Source organism: Sceloporus undulatus, chromosome 1 (assembly GCF_019175285.1).
Source record: "Sceloporus undulatus isolate JIND9_A2432 ecotype Alabama chromosome 1, SceUnd_v1.1, whole genome shotgun sequence".
Lineage (NCBI taxonomy): Eukaryota > Metazoa > Chordata > Lepidosauria > Squamata > Phrynosomatidae > Sceloporus > Sceloporus undulatus.
The window spans coordinates 128,391,890-128,411,840 of NC_056522.1; the positions used below are offsets into that span (position 1 = coordinate 128,391,890).

Genomic DNA, 19,951 nt, shown 5'->3' on the forward strand with positions numbered 1-19,951 from the left:
GGGTTTGATTACCACTTTGGCCATGGAAACTACTGGGTGATCTTGGGCAAATCACATGCTTTCAAAAGTCTCAGGAGAAGGCAATAGCAAACCTCCTCTACAAATCATGCCAAGAAAACCTCTTGATAGGTTCACTTTAGGGCTGCCATAAGTCCAAAATGACTTGAAGGCACACAACACAACATACAGTGTGCATCTACACTATAAAAATAATGCCAGTTGACACTACTATGGAATCCTGTGATTTTTAATTTTACGAGGTCTACAGGCCATGGTAGTTAAAGTGATGTCAAACTACAATCTAGATGTACTCACAGTGGTCCATAGTGTATGATATTAAGATAAGTGAGTGGAAGGAAATTCATAGGAGAGTGAATTTATATAGCCTTTCCAGAAGGACATCTGAATAATGTGAAATGGAGAGTGAAGGCTATTATAGGGAAAAAGGAACAGGAAACCTCTCTCTGATTAATTTCATTCCACTTGCTACTTATCTTGAGATCCCAGCCCACTAGGCTGAGGTTCAGAGCCCTATGAAGGTGCTGTGCTTCACTATAATGCACATCTAGTGTTTGGTGGAATTATTCTATATGGCTGTGTGTGTGTGTGTTGCAGTATAAAGCAGCCTCACACATACTCATGCACTGTAATAAGCACATAAAATGGAAAACTTTTGGGGATTCAACCCCCCAAAATGTCCAGAAAAATAAAGTCCAAATCATAAACCATGCTAATCTGTTGCTATGCTCCTAACCAAGTGTTCCACAGAACCCTAATTTTTGGTGTGACTTGAACTTCTATAATATGGAGCCTTCTCCACCACATACAAGGGGAGAAAAAAGAATTATTCATGGTTTTTACACAGAAAATAAAAAATGTACTGTGATGCCCTGGAGACAAACATTTATTTTGGAGAGCAACAGCTTTTGCTACAGACTATGATTGCTACACTTCTTCAATCTGAAGGAAAAACCATCTTTTAAAATGCTGGCTGTGTGAATTGTGACTAAGAGTAGAGTTCCCACACCCTGAAACTGACTGGCAAATAGGTGCCACTGAAAATGCTTTCAGTGTCTGTGTAGTTCACCTTCTCTGTGAGGTGTGACCGAGGCTAGAGAAAGGGGCCTCATGGAGGCTGACTTCACACAAAGCACCTATTGTGAAGCTAACTTTGCTTGCCGGTTGGAATTTAGTCATAAAAAAAGAGAAAACAGTAGATTGTGTTGTAGAATTTGAGTGCTCGCCTCAAAATTATTTCTGAAAAATGTAATTTGTATACCAGATGGCTTGCAAAAATGTAGTGAATTTGGATGGAGTTCACAGTGGCTTTTTTAAAAAGAAAATTCTTAGTGCAAAAAGGGTCATAGTGGGTTGTTTTTAAATATTTCACTGTATATGTCTCTCACAAGACACATCTGGATATAATGATGGTCCCAATTGGTTGGTGCTATGGAATCCTGCCATTTGTAGTTTTGTGAGATATTTAGCCTTCTCTTTCAGAGAGTGCTGGTGCCACAACAAACTACAAATCCCAGCATGCCAAAGGATGGAACCCTGATAGTTAAGGTGGTGTCAAACTACATTAATTTTGCAGCACTGCAGCAGCTATAGATGGGGTGAAATGGCCTCCTTCTCCAGAATATGTGGGGATATTTAACTCTGTCCTTCTCAGCTGCACCACTAAAGTTGGACTAAAGCTGGTTGCAAGTCCAGGGCTCTGTAATGCAGAGGGAACTTACAGAACAGCTTTTGTGCCTGCAGAGCAAAACCTCAGTTGTGCTTAGCACCTTCATTTCTACAGAGGGTTTATAAGTCTTCATGTGGTTCCTGAAGTCCCTCAAGGGGGCCAGTCACACTTATATTTTTTTGCACGGAGAGATTCACATCTGTGAATCGATTCAAAATTGATTCACCATTCCCACTACATTTTAAGGCAGCAAATCTCTCCGTGGCATTTAAATCTGGTCTGATGTTCCCATTCGCCACCATTCTGGATCAAAATGGTGGTGCCCCCATTTCTGAATGATGGCTGCATGATCTTAATTGATCCAATAGCTTACTCACACTATCAGAGATACGGATCACTGCAGTTCTTAAACAAAGAACAGCTAAAGGATCTGGTGCCAAATGCACCAGTTTAAATGGCCTTTTTGGTTGCCCCCTGCAAACTGCACCGAGTAGAATCAGTGCAATAACCTGGTTTCTAGACTGGGTTATTTCTTAATGTGAATGGGCCCTAGGGAAATCAAGATGCCTGGTGCAAAAGAAGCCACATCATTTGCAAGATGCCAGAACTGTTCTGCAAGTTTAAAATGGAAGAGAAGCATAACTGGCTCTGCCAGTGCCTGGTGAAATGTGGATGGAAGGGAGAGAAAGAGGAGAGAGAGAGAATATTGAGAAAGAGAGAAGAGGAGAGAGAGAAAGAGAGATATTGGGAAGCAGAAAACTGGATGGAAGACTGAAGAAAGAGAAAAAAGGATGTCATGGACAGAGGCAGAAAGGTCCTTACCACAGCACACTGTTACAGCTCTATATTTTACTTTAAGTGCAATGGCAACATCTTGTGAAATCCTGGGATTTGTAGTTTGTTAAGAGAAAGAGAGCAAGAGAGCCCATCAGCAGAGAACAAAACTAGGGCTTGAATCCAATTACTAGTTTCAACTACAGTTGATGCAGCAAATTGGTAAAGATTTGGTATAGTAGTTCGAGTGTTGGTGTATGATTCCAGGAGGCCAAGCTTTGAATTCCCAGTCAGTGATGGAAACCCTCTGGGTGTTGTTATTTGTTGTTGCTGCTGTGATGTGCCTTCAGATCAACTCCAGTGGGCAGTAACCCTATCCAGGGTTTTCTTGGCAAGATTTATTTAGGGCAGTTTTGCCTTTGGCTTTCCCTGAGACTGAGAAAGTATGACTTGCCCAAGGTCATCCAATGACTTTCTATTGCTGAGTGAGGATTCAAACCCTGGTGTTCCAGAGTCCTACTCCAATACTCCAAACACTGCACCATGCTTACTCCTTGCTGTTCTTACCCACCCAGAGTAAGCAGTGAAGGAAAGAGAGCAGACTTCTCCGTTCACTACAGCTGTAAGTATGCTGCTGGAGAGTTAACAAAAGATTCCTGATCTAAGGTTGCTGCCAGAATTAATTCATTTTGACACTCCTATTCATTTTTACATGGGCCTCTCAATCACTTTGCTCAGAAATGGCAACTGATGTTGCTTGTTAACTGTTCTTGTTCCCCTCCTTGATCAATGGGGAGAGGAGTGTAAGAAATAGGATGCGTCAACTGCATCCTTTCCTGGAAGTGAGGGATCTAGATACTGTGGTACATGCGCTGGTAACCTCCCAACTCAATTTCTGCAAAGCACTCTACATCGGGCTACCCTTGTGCTTAGTTCAGAAACTTCAATTAGTGCAGAACATGGCAGCCAGCTTGGTTTTTGGTAAAGGTAGAAGTGATCACATAACACTTAATTTTAAAATTGCTCCACTGGCTGCCTATTAGTTTCCGGGTGCAGTACAAGGTGTTGGTTATGACCTTTAAAGTCCTAAATGGCTTGGGTCCAACCTATCTTCGGGACTGCCCCCTTCCATATCATCCACCCCGCACACTCAGGTCCTCTGGGAAGAATTTATTACAACCTATAAAAACTAGGCTGTCTGCAACTACCCAGAGGACCTTCTCGGCAACCACTCCCGGATTATGGAATGGCCTGCTGGAGGAGATCTGTCATATTATCAGATTAAACAACTTTAAAAAGGCTGTTAAGAAAGATCTCTTCCGGCAGGCCTTTCCCAAATAGATAATCGGCTACCAAATTGGAACTCTCTGAATTTGCTCTAGCCACTGTCTGATTTGTTTATTTTAAGGTATGTGTTAAAATTGTTAATTGTTTAAATGTTATTTTAAGGGAGGGTGGGATATGGGGATTCAGGATTGTACAATTTTAACTTGTAAGCCGCCCCAGTTGTCTCTGACAGAGAGGGGGGATATAAATTTTAAAAAATATATTTTATTTGTTAGTTAAAACACGTCAGTTAAAATACACATCAATTTTAAAAGACAAATAAGATATATACAACATATTAAAACAATCCACATTTAAAACTAATTATTTAAAATTCACAATTTAAAAATCATCTGGGTAGACCTCCTGGAAGAGATTAGTCTTCGATGCTGTTTTAAATTCAGACATTGTATTCAGCTGACAAATCTCTTCCGGCAGGTCATTTCACAGTCCAGGGGCAGCTGCAGAGGAATTCCTCTGGCTGTTAGTTGCCAACCTAGTCCTGGCTGACCAGAGTAACTATCTGCCAGTGGACCTGAGCATATAGGGTGGATTATATGGGAGGAGGTGATGTTGTAGGTAAACTGGATCCAAACTATGTAGGGCGTTAAAGGAAACAACCAACACTTTGTACCTGGCCCAGAAACTAGTTGGCAGCCAGTGAAGTGATTTTAATACTGGTGTAATGTGACTACCCTTGGATGTCCTAGTAATCAAACCTGGGCTGCCATGTTTTGAACTAGCTGAAGTTTCTAAACTTGATACAGAGGTTGCCCAATATACAGTGCATTGAAGAAGTTCAGTCTTGAGGTTTCCAGCATGTGTGCTACCATCCTTAGGTCTTCCAACTCTTAGTGGGGGCATAGTTGGTGCATCAGCCGAAGATGGTAATAACCAAGTTGCTTTTGAGGACAACAATCCCATGCTGGCTGGAAGATTTTGAGAGTTGCATTGCCAAAATGCAATTTGCTTGGCTCCCAACCTTTTCCCTTTCCTCTGCATGACATGATTTCTGCGCTCACCGCCTTCATTCTTTAAAGTGTTATTTTTTTATTTCCCTGCCAGAGAGGCCCCCCAGGAGCACAAGGACCCCCTGGCCCCCCAGGCCCACCTGGAGTTCCTGGCATTGATGGCATAGATGTAAGTATACCTTGCACATGGCCTAGACTGTACAGCAAAGCCTAGCCAGCCAGTGAGGAATTCTTCCCCATGATCATACAATGGCATTGCTGTCCTTTCTGAGTATATTTAACATGAGACACGTGGGTTTGGCAGCTCTCTATGATGCCCTGTTAACTGGCAGTAAAAATTATTTACTGCCCTTCTGTGCCAAGAATCCTAGCTGTGCATTCCAAGTCACATCTTTCAGGGGCTACTACGGGCATGAATCATACTTTATTTTCAGCATAAATGGCACTAGACATATAATATGATTCTTCTCATTTGCAATTAAGACTTATGTGAGATTAGCATTTATAATCTGCAAATTAAATTACTGTAATTTAGGAATAATCCTATCTACTAGCAATCCCAGCAATCAGGGTTTCTTCTGTTAATATATGTGTTAATCCTTTCTATGTGGAATTGTGAATGCCATCGCAAGACTTAAAATGTGTTCTATTTTACTATTTCCCTGCTCCATTCCACTAGGGAGACAGAGGACCTAATGGACCACCAGGCCCTCCGGTAAGTAGCTGATACTGCTTTGCATGTTTTGTTTTGTTTTAGTTTAGGGTTTTATCACACCATGATGTATAGTACTTTGCTAATTCAATTATTGCTTTGTTTCTATCTTATGATAGTGTGTTTCTCTCATGGGCATATTGTTGGACTCCTGTTATCAAAACAGCATATTCAATTCACAGCATGAAACTGAATTCCCGTGATGCCGCTTCCCATCAACCATTTTTTGAGTGTGCAATAATTCAGTTCTCCACAATAGCAATATCTCAATCGTTCCGTAATGCCAGTAGTTGTGTTTTTCCATTTTTCCCTTGCAAAATGAGAAAGCTGCTTAACATGTGTGCACATGTGTGAAATGATGTGGAAGACATTGGGTGGGGCTATGGTCAGTTGTGTGGCAATTTGAGAAAGCCTTATTGTGCCACTTTTATTCCAGAGCTTTTGCAAGTGTGCCATATCACCCAATCTTAAAACAGTACGTTTCAGTCTTCTGGAACAGTGCTATTTTAACAGGTTTTTTTGTGCTATATCATCATGTGATAACACCCTTAGTTCAATGAAATGCATAGCTACAACTGCATCTTCCCTGCATACATCCACAGTCTCCATTTGTCTGTGTTCAATTCATTCCTGCAGGGTCCAGATGGTGAGCCAGGTAAAACAGGGGTCCCTGGATTGCCAGGAGTACCAGGAGCTGATGTGAGTAGACTTTTACTTCTCCTAAATGAAACAGAATCTCTGTCCATGAGGTGTGCCTCTGGTATGACTGCAGTGTAGGCAACTTGTCGTCATAACATGATCCCCAGACGGATATTTCCAAATCATGAAAACCCTCCCAAGAGAGGCCTCATTCCTCCCAGAACTCCTTGCAGCAAACAGAGATGTATTTTACTGAGTGCTGAAACTTTCTTGCTTGCTTGGGGAGGGGCATAAGAACAGGAAAAGAAATGTCAAAATGGAAAGGAAACATCTGTCAAAGAAAGGTTACAGAAACTGGCCCATGCCATGCTGGAAGGCAATGACTGGACATTGGTTTGGGATAATTCAGCAGCTGGCACTGGCTCTGATCTACACTTGCAGAATGAACAGCGATGTTGGAATGGATTCTCCATCTCCTTGCAGCTCCAGATCTTTTCTGGTGAGATCAGGGACTCTCCAAAGCTGATTTTGAGAGCACATCGGCAGTGCTGAGCAGAGGAGATGGAGGGCAAGCAGAAGTGTTAAAATCTCTACATTGGCTGCTGATTAGCTTCTGGGCAAAATACAAGGTGTTGGTTATTACCTTTAAAGCACTACATGGCTCAGGCCCAAGTTATGCCTCTCCATATATAATCCGCCCCGCACTCTTAGAACTTCTGGAAAGAATACATTAGAACACCATAGGACTAGATTGATAACAACTTCCTATAACAACTTCGCAGCTCCTCAATTGTGGAACAGCCTGCCGGAAGAGATCCGTCTCATTACTATCCATGATGCCTTTAAAAAGGCACTCAAGACGGCTCTCTTCCAGTGAGTGTACCCACCCGATCTTATATAAGGATTATCAGATTGAAATGCACCACCCCTGACTATGACAGTATGAAGTTTATCGCATGAGGGAAAAAACATTCCCCGATGCGTTCTAACGAGCACGAGCGCAGGCATGCACGGAGCGTGATGGGAACCCGATGGGAACCTGATGGGTCCCAGAACACTAATTTACCGCATGGCGGAATGCCGCCGTCGCCGCTGGGCGTTCCCATCAGGTTCCCAATGTGTTCCAGGAGGCGCCATTCTGGGATGCTTTTGAAACTGTTCCCAGAAATGGCGCCCTCTGGAACACATTGGGAACCCAATGGGAACGCCCGGCGGCGACGGTGGCGTTCCACCGTGCGGTAAACTAGCGTTCTGGGACCCATCGGGTTCCCATCACACTCTGTGTGCGCCCGCACCCGTGCTCATTAGAACGCATCGGGGAACGTTTTTTCCCCCATGCAATAAACTTCTCTGACTATTGGATGATTAGATGATGATTTGTTATTTTATTGAGTGTATCTATGTTTTGTACTGTATTTTACTGATGTAATTCCACCTCAATCTGCAGGGAGAGGCGGGAAATATAAATAAATAATTTATTTATTATTTATTTATTAAATATTACTTTAAAATAAACAGATTTTAAGTGATCATTTATCAAATCACTACCTTTCAGACTAATTAAAAGCAACAAAATTGAACTGCTGTATCATTTATTATTAATACTAAGCCACTTCTGAGAAGTGATGTGTTGTTTTATTCTCTTTTTAAAAGCCATTCAATTAATTCCTGTGTGTCTTTAGCGATGACTGTGACCACAGTCCAGAGTCCTGAATGTTTAAGTTGGTATTCATTTGTCGTCTGGTCTCTGGTTCAAAGAGGTACAACAGAAAATCCAGATATTAGACAAATGTTGGTTTCAGATAAGTTTGAATCTAGAAAGTATTTTACAACTTGTTTTTCCCAATATTATTCATGAACCTCCCTTAGGGTTGGATTCAAAGTATGACATTTGATTAAACAATTGGAGGAATCATTCTATTAGATTAAGGAAAGCTTTGGATCCAACTCTAGGAATAATTTTGTTCTCTTTTGCTTTAGTATTACTGTAACATTTGGCTGATCTAGTTTTAGCATTTTAGAAGCAGTTATTTCCAATGAACTAAATGCCATTTTTATCGCACTAAAATGTTTTACTGTATTTCTCAAGGGATTGACAGGCCCTAATGGATCACCAGGGTCAGCTGGCCCAAAGGGACAAAAGGTAAAAGTCTAATATCCATTCTTAGACCTCCCTCCCTCTGTTCCTCATCCTCAGGTCTGTTTGCTACCTCAAATAAGATAAAATGCTAGTCATTGATTCAGGATTCTATTCAAAAGTCTCTCCTCATCCCTAACAAAAGTTTATATTGTTCACGCATTAGTGTTTTTTGGGTCTGTAAAATAATATAAAATTTATATCTTGCAGGGTGAACCAGGGTTGCCTGGAGGTCGTGGACTTCCTGTAAGTGAGAGATTTTTCTACAGTATCTATGTAAAAATCAATACCATGGACTGCTGTTTGTTACAACTGTAAAAAATGGGGGGGGGGGGGGGGAGACACCTTTCTTTTATAATTGCTCAAAGAGTTAATCAGTTTGAAAGAGCCGAAGAGCAAAATAAATAAATAAATAAAATAGGACTCAAATCTTCAAATCAACAGGGAACAGATTTAATTTTTCATAGTTTTCTTACACTTTGTAACTCAATATTAAGGGTTGGCCTTTAAAAGCAAATCTTTTTAATGGTTTTAAAAGTGTTGCTTAGACTGACTAAGGCAAAAATCAAAGAGCCATGGATGGAGTTGGGAGCTGCAGTGGATGATTTCTCTTCCTTTTACTTTCTTTTCTTGCCACAGACTCTCATATTCGTCATAAAAGTTGCTCCCACAGGTTTCTTCCAAAGGGACATTCAACTCAGTGTCAAAGGCTGCACCATACCATCCTACATTTCACAGATGCAAACTAGGACACACATGGCCGGGGAACTTTAGAGGGTGGCTAAGATAGCAAATACTGTATTATTGGAGGCTGCATCCACACTGCAGAAATAATCTATTTTGACACACTTTAAGTACCTTGGTTCTATGCTATGGAATTCTGGGATTTGTAGATTTGTGGGAATTTAGTCTTTTCTATCAGAGCACACTGGTGCCACAACAAGTTACAATACCCAGAATTCCATAGCATTGAGCCATGACAGTTAAAGTGGTGTCAAACTGGATTATTTCTGCAGTGCAGATGAAGTCAATAGGGAAGAATAAACATGTCAGGAAAGACTGCGGCAGTTTGCTTTTGCCTGAGCCTACAGGGAAGAGCAATGTTCCACCCCTCCTCTCCTCTCCCCAAGTTAATGGGTGGCAACTAAGAGCCTGTACACTTTGTGCCGGCCTGCAGGTGAACTAGGGCTGAGCGTCCACATGCTCCAAGCCTTAGTTCCGCCGCCTGGATGCCATCTTGGGGTGCACCATGATGATGTCTCTTAGGTGCAGTGCCAGTGGCGCCCCTTTGGGGACACAAAAAGAACCCACCAAGAAGTGGGTTCTGTTTGGTCCTTCCAGAGGCCGCAGATTCTGGTTGCCACGGCCTCCTTATGAGGCAAAAACAGGTGTCGTGGAGCCACTCGTCTGCACAGCCCCTAAGAGTACTATTTTGAACTCATTTTGCAGCAGTTGAAGTAAGCTGAGGACAAAGGAAGGGAGTGAAAAGAGAGAGAGAGGAAGAGAGAGAAAATGAGACATTTTGAAAGCAGCTGAACAAGGAGAATGACAGGATCAATCAGGACTGTCCTTACCAAACTGGAACAGTTTGGGGTTATGCTGCACTTCAAGATTAAAATTGGCAAACCCTTCCCCTGCATGTGGAAACATTGTGCACATACAGGGAGAGAGAGAATGGGAGAGAGAGGGAAGGAGAAAGAAAAAGAATTCTTGGAGCACTACCTCTATATTCCTTTAATAATATGGAATATTAATGACCAGGTTGAATTCTGGCAAGGGGGAACAATGTGAAAGCTAGTGGTTGCAGAAGTAGGGAAACTCAGATCTAAATCCCTAACTGGTCATTCAGTAGCTCTCAGATTGCCATACTTCACAAGATTCTGATGATTATTTTTATTGCTGTTGTCACCACCACAACCAGTTTTGTTATTATTACTATTAAAAGGTAAAGGTAGCCCCTTGACATGAATGTCTAGTCGTAACCGACCGTAGGGGCCAGTGCTCATCTCCGTTTCTAAGCCGAAGAGCCAGTGTTGTCTGAAGACTGCTCTGGTGGTCAGGTGGCCAGCATGACTGCACCGAACACTGTTACCTTCCCTATGTATCTGCTTGCATTTGCATGCTTTCAAATTGCTAGGTTGGCAGAAGCTGGGACTAGTGACAGGAGCTCACCCCATCATGGCCTTGAACTGCCTACCTGCCGATCTTGCAATCAACAGAGTCAGCATCTTAACCATTTGGAGCCACTGCATCCCCATTATTAATATTACTATTATTTAACAAAATAATACTTTCAAGATGGTTTGCAAGAAATGATTCAAACCATAAGATATTAGAAGAGAACAAACATTTTTTTTAAAGGTGACAGAAACAACCTTGATAACTACAGGCAAGTCTTAGCTTACTTGGGCATAACTTATCCAAGTGGTACAGCAACATTTCATTTCTAGATCACTGTTTGTTTGCCTTCAAATATTAGGGGATATGTGAAGCTAAACTCAAATAGGAAAGCATGTAATTGCTGTGACGCAAATGTTAAAGAAAGCCGTTAACAGTAGTACTTATATACAGTGTTCTTTATCCATAATGACAGGAAATTGCTATAGTGTTGAGAAGCTGCAAAGCTAAGATGGCTGATAAGAAGGTTCTTGCAGATGCTGGTTTCCCAGTGGAGTGATTTAGCTGAGCATGTGGTGAATGATTGCTCAGAATAACTTGCAATAGCTGGCAATTTTAGCCAACTGAATAGGGAAAAGTCACCTTGATGTTTTCTTTTCTCTCACAACAATGTTAAATATACATAGAAAAAAGATGCAGCATAACTCTGAGGCATTTAAAAGATTGCTGAGTCTATAAACTATTTCACCTGCAATATTTTAGGACAAGGTAAGATGACTCCTCTCAAAGCACAGCATGCTGCCCCTTTTCATGGTGTTGGTAGGTGGCTCAAGCCACCCTGGATATGATAAGAAAACATGAGGTGCTATTGCCATTATGACAGAAACGATAGCTATTTGCAAAGAACCTCAATGGTTACATAGTGGCAGCGCTTACAAGGGACAAATTGGTATTGCGGATGGGAGGGAAAGCCCATGGTGTGATGAAACTAGGACTGATTCTCAACATGATCTTGATGGTAGCTTGTCCATCAAGCATTCTTTTGGGCTGACAGAAATCTACACCTCTGATATATGAAATCAACCTGTTAGAGGGATGTGTACAGAACTGAGATGTATGTAGCAGAGCCCAGCCAATTGGCCATCCAACCTCTGTTTAACAATGGCGGGGTACAGACCACCCAGAAGAGGCACCTCCTCGGCGCTTCTCTCTGCTGCAACAAATTGCGCGGCGCAGCTGCGCAGCAGAAAAAGAGCTCAAAAAAGTGGCTCCTTTTTGCTGTGCCGCAAAGCACCTTATACGTTGCAGCTGCGCAGCTGCGCATATGGAAGATGCGCAGCTGTGACATAACGGTTACACGCGCCGTGTGTAAGGCGCTGCGTAACAGTGGTGCGTGCATGACATGCTAGGGTTGCGGGGCATGTGCACGCACCGCCCCGAGGCAACCCTAGCACATCGTGGACGCACTGCAAAGGGCCCATCTGGAGAGGGCCAATTTCAGTCTTGATGAAGGTGAGTTCACCATCTTTCAAGGGACTTTATTCTTATGCTAAACAGGTCTTAGTGTCAAAAAGTTTATTTCTAATATTTAGAGGGAAAAAATGCTTGAATTCTTATACTCTCACTATAAATTGCTCCATGACATACATCATCTGTTAGAAAGGTAATCAGTTAAAGCTGCTTGAAGTACTCGGCATTTTCAAATATCCAGAAAATTGAAAATAATACTTTTATATTCCACAGGTTTTTTTTTAAAATTAATCATCTTGATACTTGTTCCTGCATTTTAAATGCTCTTGTTGGTATGCAATGCAGTCTGAAAAACAAAAATTTTGTAAACAAAAATAAATAAATAAAACATTTATTTTCCCCCCTCAGGGAAAAGGGATTCCTGGATCTCGAGTAAGTAGAATTAACTCAAATATCAATAATTAATTGCACAACAAATCAGTGTTCCAGTGAAATAATGTGATGTGTTTAATCTTGTTATTATGTGTCTAATTGTTTGCCTATTTAAAGTAAAGTGTCAGTAGACCAAATAGCTTTATGGGACAGCTCTTCTGTTTAATAAAGCATTGATCCCTTGGACCAGCGCACTTTGCCCAATAAGACAACATGTCATTTTTCAATGCAGGGGCCTCCTGGTATAGCAGGACTTCCTGGAGAAGTGGGCAGAGTTGGGCCTTCTGTGAGTAACTTGTTGCCTATTCCAATAAACCACTAAGCTATATTTACCTATCACACTGTTTAACAAATGTTTTGTGTGCCTAAGCCTGGATGTTTGGAATATGCTATAGGAAGGGCACAGTTTGATGGCCTCCACAATCAGAGGCCAGATTTGATTGGACTGGTGCAAAGGGCACCAGGCTATAGCTTGTGAAGGGTCAGAGACAGAGGTTTCTTGTGATTCTGCCACCCCTTTACAAGCCCTCTTTGGAAGTTTGCAGTCTTACACAAAACACACACATGGGTTCATGAAAACAGTCCTTTCTATACCAAGAGCTGCATGGTTTTCAGAAAAGGCTGAACAGGAGGAGCTGTGTAGCTTCTGGAAAATAGTGCAGTTTTCTGGGGAAGATGCATGACCTTTGTGGAAAAGTTGCAGTTTTTCATTATTGTGGGGGGTGGAGGGGATGAATTCCTAAGTGTCTTGGAGTAATGGGATGAAAAACTACTTCAGTGTTCTCAACATCTGTCAAGACCTGGAGAAATTGAGATTTAATGTTTCTACTACCCCAAAGGCACCAGATCTGGGAAGCTAAGCAGAGTCAGCCCTGGGTAGTACCTAGCTCAGAGACCACCAAAGAATACCAGTTACTGTAGGCTATATTTCAGAAGAAGTAACTGATAAAACCATCCCTGAGGATTCCTTTCATAAAAAAAAAATGCTCTGAGGTCACCATAAACTGACACGCAACTTGAAGGACATATATGCACTACACTACAATCCTGAATGTCTGCTGAGTAGTAAATTCCACTGAATTCATTGGCACTTATTCACATGAAGTTTGTATAGAATTGCAATGTGTGACTGGCAATGCCAGTAATTCTCTTTAGTAAATGATTTCCACTTTAAATGGCTTCTATCTTATCTAAGCAACTTTTGTTCTAGGAATAAAGCTCCTTATTTTGAAGTGATTTTTTAAATGAAAGAAACAAAGGAAACAAAAGGATATAGCTTTTTTCTATCATTCACAGCTTTTTCATATTATACACAATCCTAAGTTTCTTTAACTTTGACTGTAACCTACAGAGTTATTGGTCATTTTTATGATTACCTTGCCCTTAGGTACAAGAGGCTAGTACATATTTATTGTTCATTAGCCTTTGTATTGGTTTTTGTTTATTCATAAGTCTTTGTTTATTCATCCTCATATGCATAAACACAAAATGTGAAAAAATGTGTGTAGAAACTCTTTGCAAAAAGATCCTTGAATGCTAAACAAATTAAACATAAAATAAAAATTTTAAATTTAAAAATTTAGAAAGTTCACAGCAATTGGCAATTTTTGTTTTTTTGGATGGGCTGTCTTGGGTGTCTAACTGGTGAAGACAAGAAGCATGGCTGAATGTTCTTTATATACTTAGTTCAGTCATATGCACTAATCCCATTCTGGGAGAAAGGTAGGATATAAATCCTTGAAATAAAATAAATAAGTAACAATACCTTTAAACTGTTTAGGGTGATCCTGGAAGAAGAGGCCCTCCAGGAGTACCAGGACCTCCAGGACCTAGGGTAAGTTTGCTAGGTTAATTCCAGTTTTAGTAAAATAATGGCTGTCATAAAGTTTTTTTCTCTTCTCCCAGCTATTTTAAAGTGTCTTTAGCTGTGAAGTGGTGGTACAGTAGATACTTATTGCTGGACATTTCCTCTAGTCAGTATCTTGATATAGAACTAAATTTTAAAACCTTTTAATAAACGGGTACCTATTTCAAGATGACTGTGGTGTCCTTTTTGCTTGAACCAACAGCAAAATCTGAGAGATCTCATAGATGTCAAGCATGAAAAAATACACTCCAATATTGAGGAGCCATTTCCAAGGATTCTCAACGAATGGCATGATTTAACATGGGAAGATTCCTCAACATCTTCTTCCCCCTGCCCACCACCTCAAATATTGACAGGCATCCTGTTCAGTGATTATGATGCTTTAAGTCTGACTTACAACATCACAATTCACTTTTACAGTTGGTGTGCCATTTCTGTGTTGCTGGAGAATGTTTGTGTGTGTGAGTGATGAACTTTGAAATGACATTTTTTTCGGTGAGGGTACACACCTCAAAAGGTTTTTTTTTTGGGGGGGGGGGGGAGACATAGCTATGTCTCTCATTTTCCTGCATGGCATGGGTTTGGACTGGATGGCCCTTGTGGTCTCTTCCAATTCTATGATTCTATGATTGCAGGATCTCAGCTCTCATTTTTTGCTCCAACACTCTTGGAGGATGCTTTCTCTATGCTTTCTGTAAAGCTGGAACATAAAGATCTTCTCACTGTCTTAGTAGAATAACAATCCATATAAACTCCAAATTTATTAATAAGTTCACTTCATACTTGGTTGTCCTCTTTTTAATGCCACAGTTTAAAATAAATTGTCCAAACTGTTTTAGACGACCATGTTCTAGGTGCATACTTGTTTGTGAGGCAATTGCACGATATCACTTCATTGTGAGAAAGAAACGCCATGATGAAGACCTGGCTTCATTTAAATGCTGTGCATTTGACAAAGATATTATTGCATGTGAAAAGATGATAACTTTATGCGTGAATATGTCTTATCCAGGAGAGAAAGAGAGAGAATGTGGTTTGGAGGGTTGAGAGAGAGCTGAGCCATCATGACATTGAGATCCAAATAGACCAAGTTATTTAGTCCTCTCCCCTTCTTCAGAAGAAAATAGAGATATTTTCCTGGGGCAGGTAAAACAGTGTAGATGGGTAAAAAGAGCATGGTTATGGGCTCTAGGGGACTGTTCTGATTTTGCTTTTTGTTCTTTTTCCTGTCATGTTAATTCACCTTAGGGAACAGTTGGACTTCATGATGGAGATCCACTGGTAAGATATTTCATTTTTCTCCTCTCCTCCTTCTTCTTGAAAAAATATTTTGCTTTAGAAGATTGTCATCTTATTAACTTAGTTGATGGCTTCTTTTTCAGTGTCCCAATGCTTGTCTACCAGGCCGACCAGGACACGCTGGGCTAATGGGCATGAAGGTAGGAGAAATTCACAAAAACATTGAAAAATCCAGATTGGAAGTGTCTGGAATTCCATCTGGATTAAAAAAAACTTTCACTGATCAGTCCTCCCCCCCAAGTTTTCTATTTCTTATGAAACCTTTGCTACCAGAAGCCTCCAGGAATAGGAAAAAACCATTTTATGATTATAAAAAAATCACTTGAGGGGACTGAGGGGCAATGGTAAGGGGCGCAAAAGCTGTCCTTTGTCCACTCCTGTAATAGAGTGATGTCACCATTTCCTTCTAGTTCTATAAGAAACACTAAGCATGCACAACTGGAAAGCCCCCCGCATATTACTTCTGTGTTTATCTCCACTTTCCTCCTTTTCCAGGTTGTTTCTCTTGTGTTGATTTTTATATGGTAAATTCCTCAGGGCAGGAGTCTCTCCCATTTTACTCTGTAAAACTGCATGGTCCTGTATGAACAAATCAACAAACAACCACAGTAGTTTCTTGTTTGGCTTGAAAAGAATCATGGGAGGCGGGAGGCTCTGGAAGGGGATTATAATTCAAGAGTTGTAAACTGTGTTTTTCACAGCACCCTCCAAGTTACAAACATGTATATTTTCACAGCACTTCTTTGTCCAATACATGCCATAATGTAAAGTAATTATGTCTGTTTGACGCCTCGGATTGGACAGTAGCCAAGGTAGCCAAGCAGATATCTTTATACAGAATTAATCAGTAGGCAGTCTTGGCTGTGTACTCCATTTTCAAATAATTATGCTCTGGGATTTGGTCTTATGTTTTAGGGTCACAAGGGAGCAAAAGGAGAATCTGGTGAACCAGGAAAACAAGGCCACAGGGTAAGAAGAAACTGACAGCTAAAGTTATAATTATTTTGAAAGCAAATAGTTGGTAGAAGAGTAGTGCTCAATGTTGTTAATGCTTTTAAAAAAGAAATAATAGCTCCCCTTTTAAAGTTAATTTCCATTATTCCCATAGTTGCTCAGCCCACCTCCCAATATCTCTCTGAATTGTAGTTTTCTACTTGAGTCCTTCACAGCTTATTTGAAAGTAAAGGCTGCTCCAAACAAGATAGTTCATTACATCTGTGCCTGTGCAAATGTGAAGTGCAAATGTGAAGAGGCAAATACATACAGAATAATAGGAGTTTACCAATAAACACTTCATGTTACCTCTTCCAGATTTAGAATTGTTATTAACTGTTTTGCTTTATGCTTATTTAGGGAGAAGAAGGTGATCAAGGAGGAATTGGTGATGTTGGCACTCAAGGCCCTCCAGTAAAGTATTTCTTCTGAATTAATTTGTTAGTTGTTTTCCATTCATTATAGTTAGTGAACGTGTCCAGGTATAAAAAATTGTATGTCCATCCATCTGTTCAAGGTCCAGGTCTGGCTATAGATGGTCATGGCTAACATGCCACTGCAACAAATGTGAGCTATCATTCATGACCTACCTTAAGCCCAGCCGCTTTCTATGGAGCTTATTTACAATTCACCCCCTTCTTCCTCACCCCCATGAGTCGCATACTCACCTTGCTGGCAGTGATTTCAAGAGAGTAAACTACAACTTTCTCCTCCTCCTCCTCTTAAAAATCCTTTTGAAAGATATACAGTGGTACCCCGGGTTACGAAATTAATTCGTTCTGCGGCGCCCTTCGTAACCCGAAATCTTTCGCAACCCGAAAAAGCCATAGGCGCTAGCGCTGGAAGCCGCGATTTCGTGCGAAAAAGCGCCGAAAAGCACCAAAATTTTTTTTCGTAAGCCGAAAAAAAAACGTAACCCAGAACAGTTTTTTCCTATGGAATTTTTTCGTATCCCGGAAATTTCGTAACGCGGTGCTTTCGTATCCCGGGGTACCACTGTAACTTGGAAGCAGAGCCAGCATAATCTAGTAGTTTGAGGGTTGTACTAGCACAGTGGATTTGAATCCCTGCTCACCCATGGAAAACCACTGTTTGGCTTTAGGCAGGTCACACTCTCTCAGCCTCAGAGGGCAGCCTCAACCCTGAACAAATGTTGCCAAGAAGCCCTGTGATAGATTCGCTTTAGAGTCACCATAAATCAGAAATGACTTGAACTCACACAACAAGAAGTAGATGATTGAGCAGCTAACACAGAGACCATAGAGTGGTCTGATAAAATCCCATACATTTTGCCCTCCAGATGGGAGAAGAAAGAACATGATTGTCATTCATAATAGGAATGGAGTGTCTGAAGAATGGATTGAAGGGGAAGGGAGATTATAGGAACACTGGTCTTGTGCAGTCTGTTTTCTGATTCCATCCATAGAATCATAGAATTATAGAGTTGGAAGAGACCACAAGGGCCATCCAGTCCAACCCCCTCCAGCAACTTGATTTAGTGTTATTGTCTCCAACTGATACTTTAAAGCAATATGGTATAGGTCACAACTTAGTTATTTGTTACAATTTATTTTATATCCAAGATCTTACTGAAGCTGCACAGAGCTTGTAAGGCTGAATCCAGTAGTCTTCATGAACAAATGGAATGACATCCACTAGCAGAATGGAGTCAGCTCTCTGTCTGCTCAAGAAGACTGAGGAACCCTCTGGGGCATATTACAAAGGGGGCGGGGAGGGCGTCTGAGGCACAGTGAGTAAGAAAAGATCCTATTGCACAAGCAGAAGTCTGCTTGCTTAACTTTGGGTAAGACCCATAATTTTTCCTAGTTAAGGCCTTTGGATTTTATTAATAGTAAACTTTTATTAAAATTTGTTTGTCTGAAAACAGGAAACATGTTATTTCTTAAAAAGCAAGAGCTGAAAAAGTCATGAAGACATGCATAACCCAACAAAATATTTGTTTTGAAAAATAGCAGAGAGAAAGAAAGGGAGAAAGAGGTGGTAAATTGGATGAATAAATTACATGCTTGCATTTTTGCATTTCAGGGATCTCAAGGGTTAAGAGGTATAACGGGCATAATGGGACCCCAAGGTGATAAAGTAAGTAATAACAATGGAACATTTCTCACTGAAAAACATTTATTATTCTTTGGGTTTGAATACATTACTGCGGAGTACAGCTGTATCCTGATAAAAACCAAATATTATTGAGCTATTGGGGAAATTTTTATCTCATCATTCCAATACAGTAAAGTCAGTTTATGGTTTTCAAAACCAACACAAAATAAGAATAAATAATAACCGAAGAATAAGGAGACAACAGCAGCAGGGTTAAAATGGAGAAGACATATGCAAATGTTGGGAGTAGGCTAGCTGTTTGGCTAAACAAAACAGTCCTTGGTGACACAAATCTCACTAGCCAGCTGTTTGGGATATGGGAAATTATAGTGGATACAGTCAATCTCCTTAATCCCTACAGTTCTGGTTATGTTAATTTTATGTTCACGAGTCTCAAGCATTTAGCCATATAAATAATATATAATGCCTGTTTACATACATAGAGTACAGCTAGACACATGATTGTGGAAACACTCTGGCCAAGATAGGGGACAGCTGATCAATAAAAGATGTTAAAAACAGTGGAAAGAGATCACTTGCCTTGGGGACTTTTTTTTTCTCACTTGACACTATTGCGGATTTTATTCCAAAGCTCCAACTTCTTGTCCATTGACAGTGTATTGCAGATGATCATTAAATGTTCCTCTGAGAGGATGAGTCCTCACCTGTTGATTGTTAAACATAAGACGACCTGCCCCTTATTTTTGGTCACTATACCTGTCAATTTCCCTGTTATCTTTCTGAGTCAGAGCAACAAACAGCTTGCTTTATTTCTCTCTAAACAAAGCCAGAGTCTTCTACACTCTGCCCCACAAGAAGGAAAAGAAAGCTACTCAACCAATTCACACCCTGTTGGGAAGAATGTGCAAGACACTTTACAGAAAAAATGCCTCAGGTCCTTTTTCACTTGGATGCTGTAGTTGGTTCAGGTTCAGTGGATGGAACCTTAACATCTGCTTTTCCTGCATTATCAAATATGTTTCAATTTGTGCACCTGAGGATGTGGACAGGATCCTTGGAGAAGTGAGCGCCATTATGGATGAACTGGACTCTTGCCCTTCCCAGCCTCTGAAAGCAGCCAGACTTGTATTGTATCGTTATTGCAATTGTTGTACACCGCTGTGATCAAATGGAATAGCGGTATATAAATAAATTTTATTATTTTTTATTATTATTATAAGGATTGGAGGAGCACTCTAGTTTTAATTTTTGTATTTTTAAAAATTATATTGTTTAATGTAGCGATTCCCAAACCTTGGTCCTCCAGGTGTTCTGGACTTCAAGTCCCAGAAGCCATCACCAGATTAGTCAATAGTTAGGAATTCTGGCAGATGAAGTCCAAAACATTTGGAGGACCAAAGTTGGGGAACTATTGGTTTAATGTATGATTTTAAAAATTGTGATATTT

At 40.7% G+C, this 19,951-nt stretch overlaps 1 protein-coding gene across 2 annotated transcripts in view; it reads left to right on the top strand.

Annotated features, from left to right (window-relative positions):
- The window catches only part of COL9A1 (collagen type IX alpha 1 chain), a 169,076-nt gene that overhangs the window by 94,858 nt on the left and 54,267 nt on the right, over positions 1 to 19,951 (top strand). For both annotated transcript variants that reach the window (XM_042446142.1, XM_042446143.1), the window contains exons 8-20: positions 4,853 to 4,927; positions 5,438 to 5,473; positions 6,107 to 6,169; positions 8,199 to 8,252; positions 8,457 to 8,492; positions 12,243 to 12,266; positions 12,499 to 12,552; positions 14,047 to 14,100; positions 15,382 to 15,414; positions 15,516 to 15,572; positions 16,348 to 16,401; positions 16,786 to 16,839; positions 18,472 to 18,525. In XM_042446142.1, the coding sequence (XP_042302076.1) occupies positions 4,853 to 4,927; positions 5,438 to 5,473; positions 6,107 to 6,169; positions 8,199 to 8,252; positions 8,457 to 8,492; positions 12,243 to 12,266; positions 12,499 to 12,552; positions 14,047 to 14,100; positions 15,382 to 15,414; positions 15,516 to 15,572; positions 16,348 to 16,401; positions 16,786 to 16,839; positions 18,472 to 18,525 (648 nt within the window). The remainder of the gene's footprint in view (positions 1 to 4,852; positions 4,928 to 5,437; positions 5,474 to 6,106; positions 6,170 to 8,198; positions 8,253 to 8,456; positions 8,493 to 12,242; positions 12,267 to 12,498; positions 12,553 to 14,046; positions 14,101 to 15,381; positions 15,415 to 15,515; positions 15,573 to 16,347; positions 16,402 to 16,785; positions 16,840 to 18,471; positions 18,526 to 19,951) is intronic.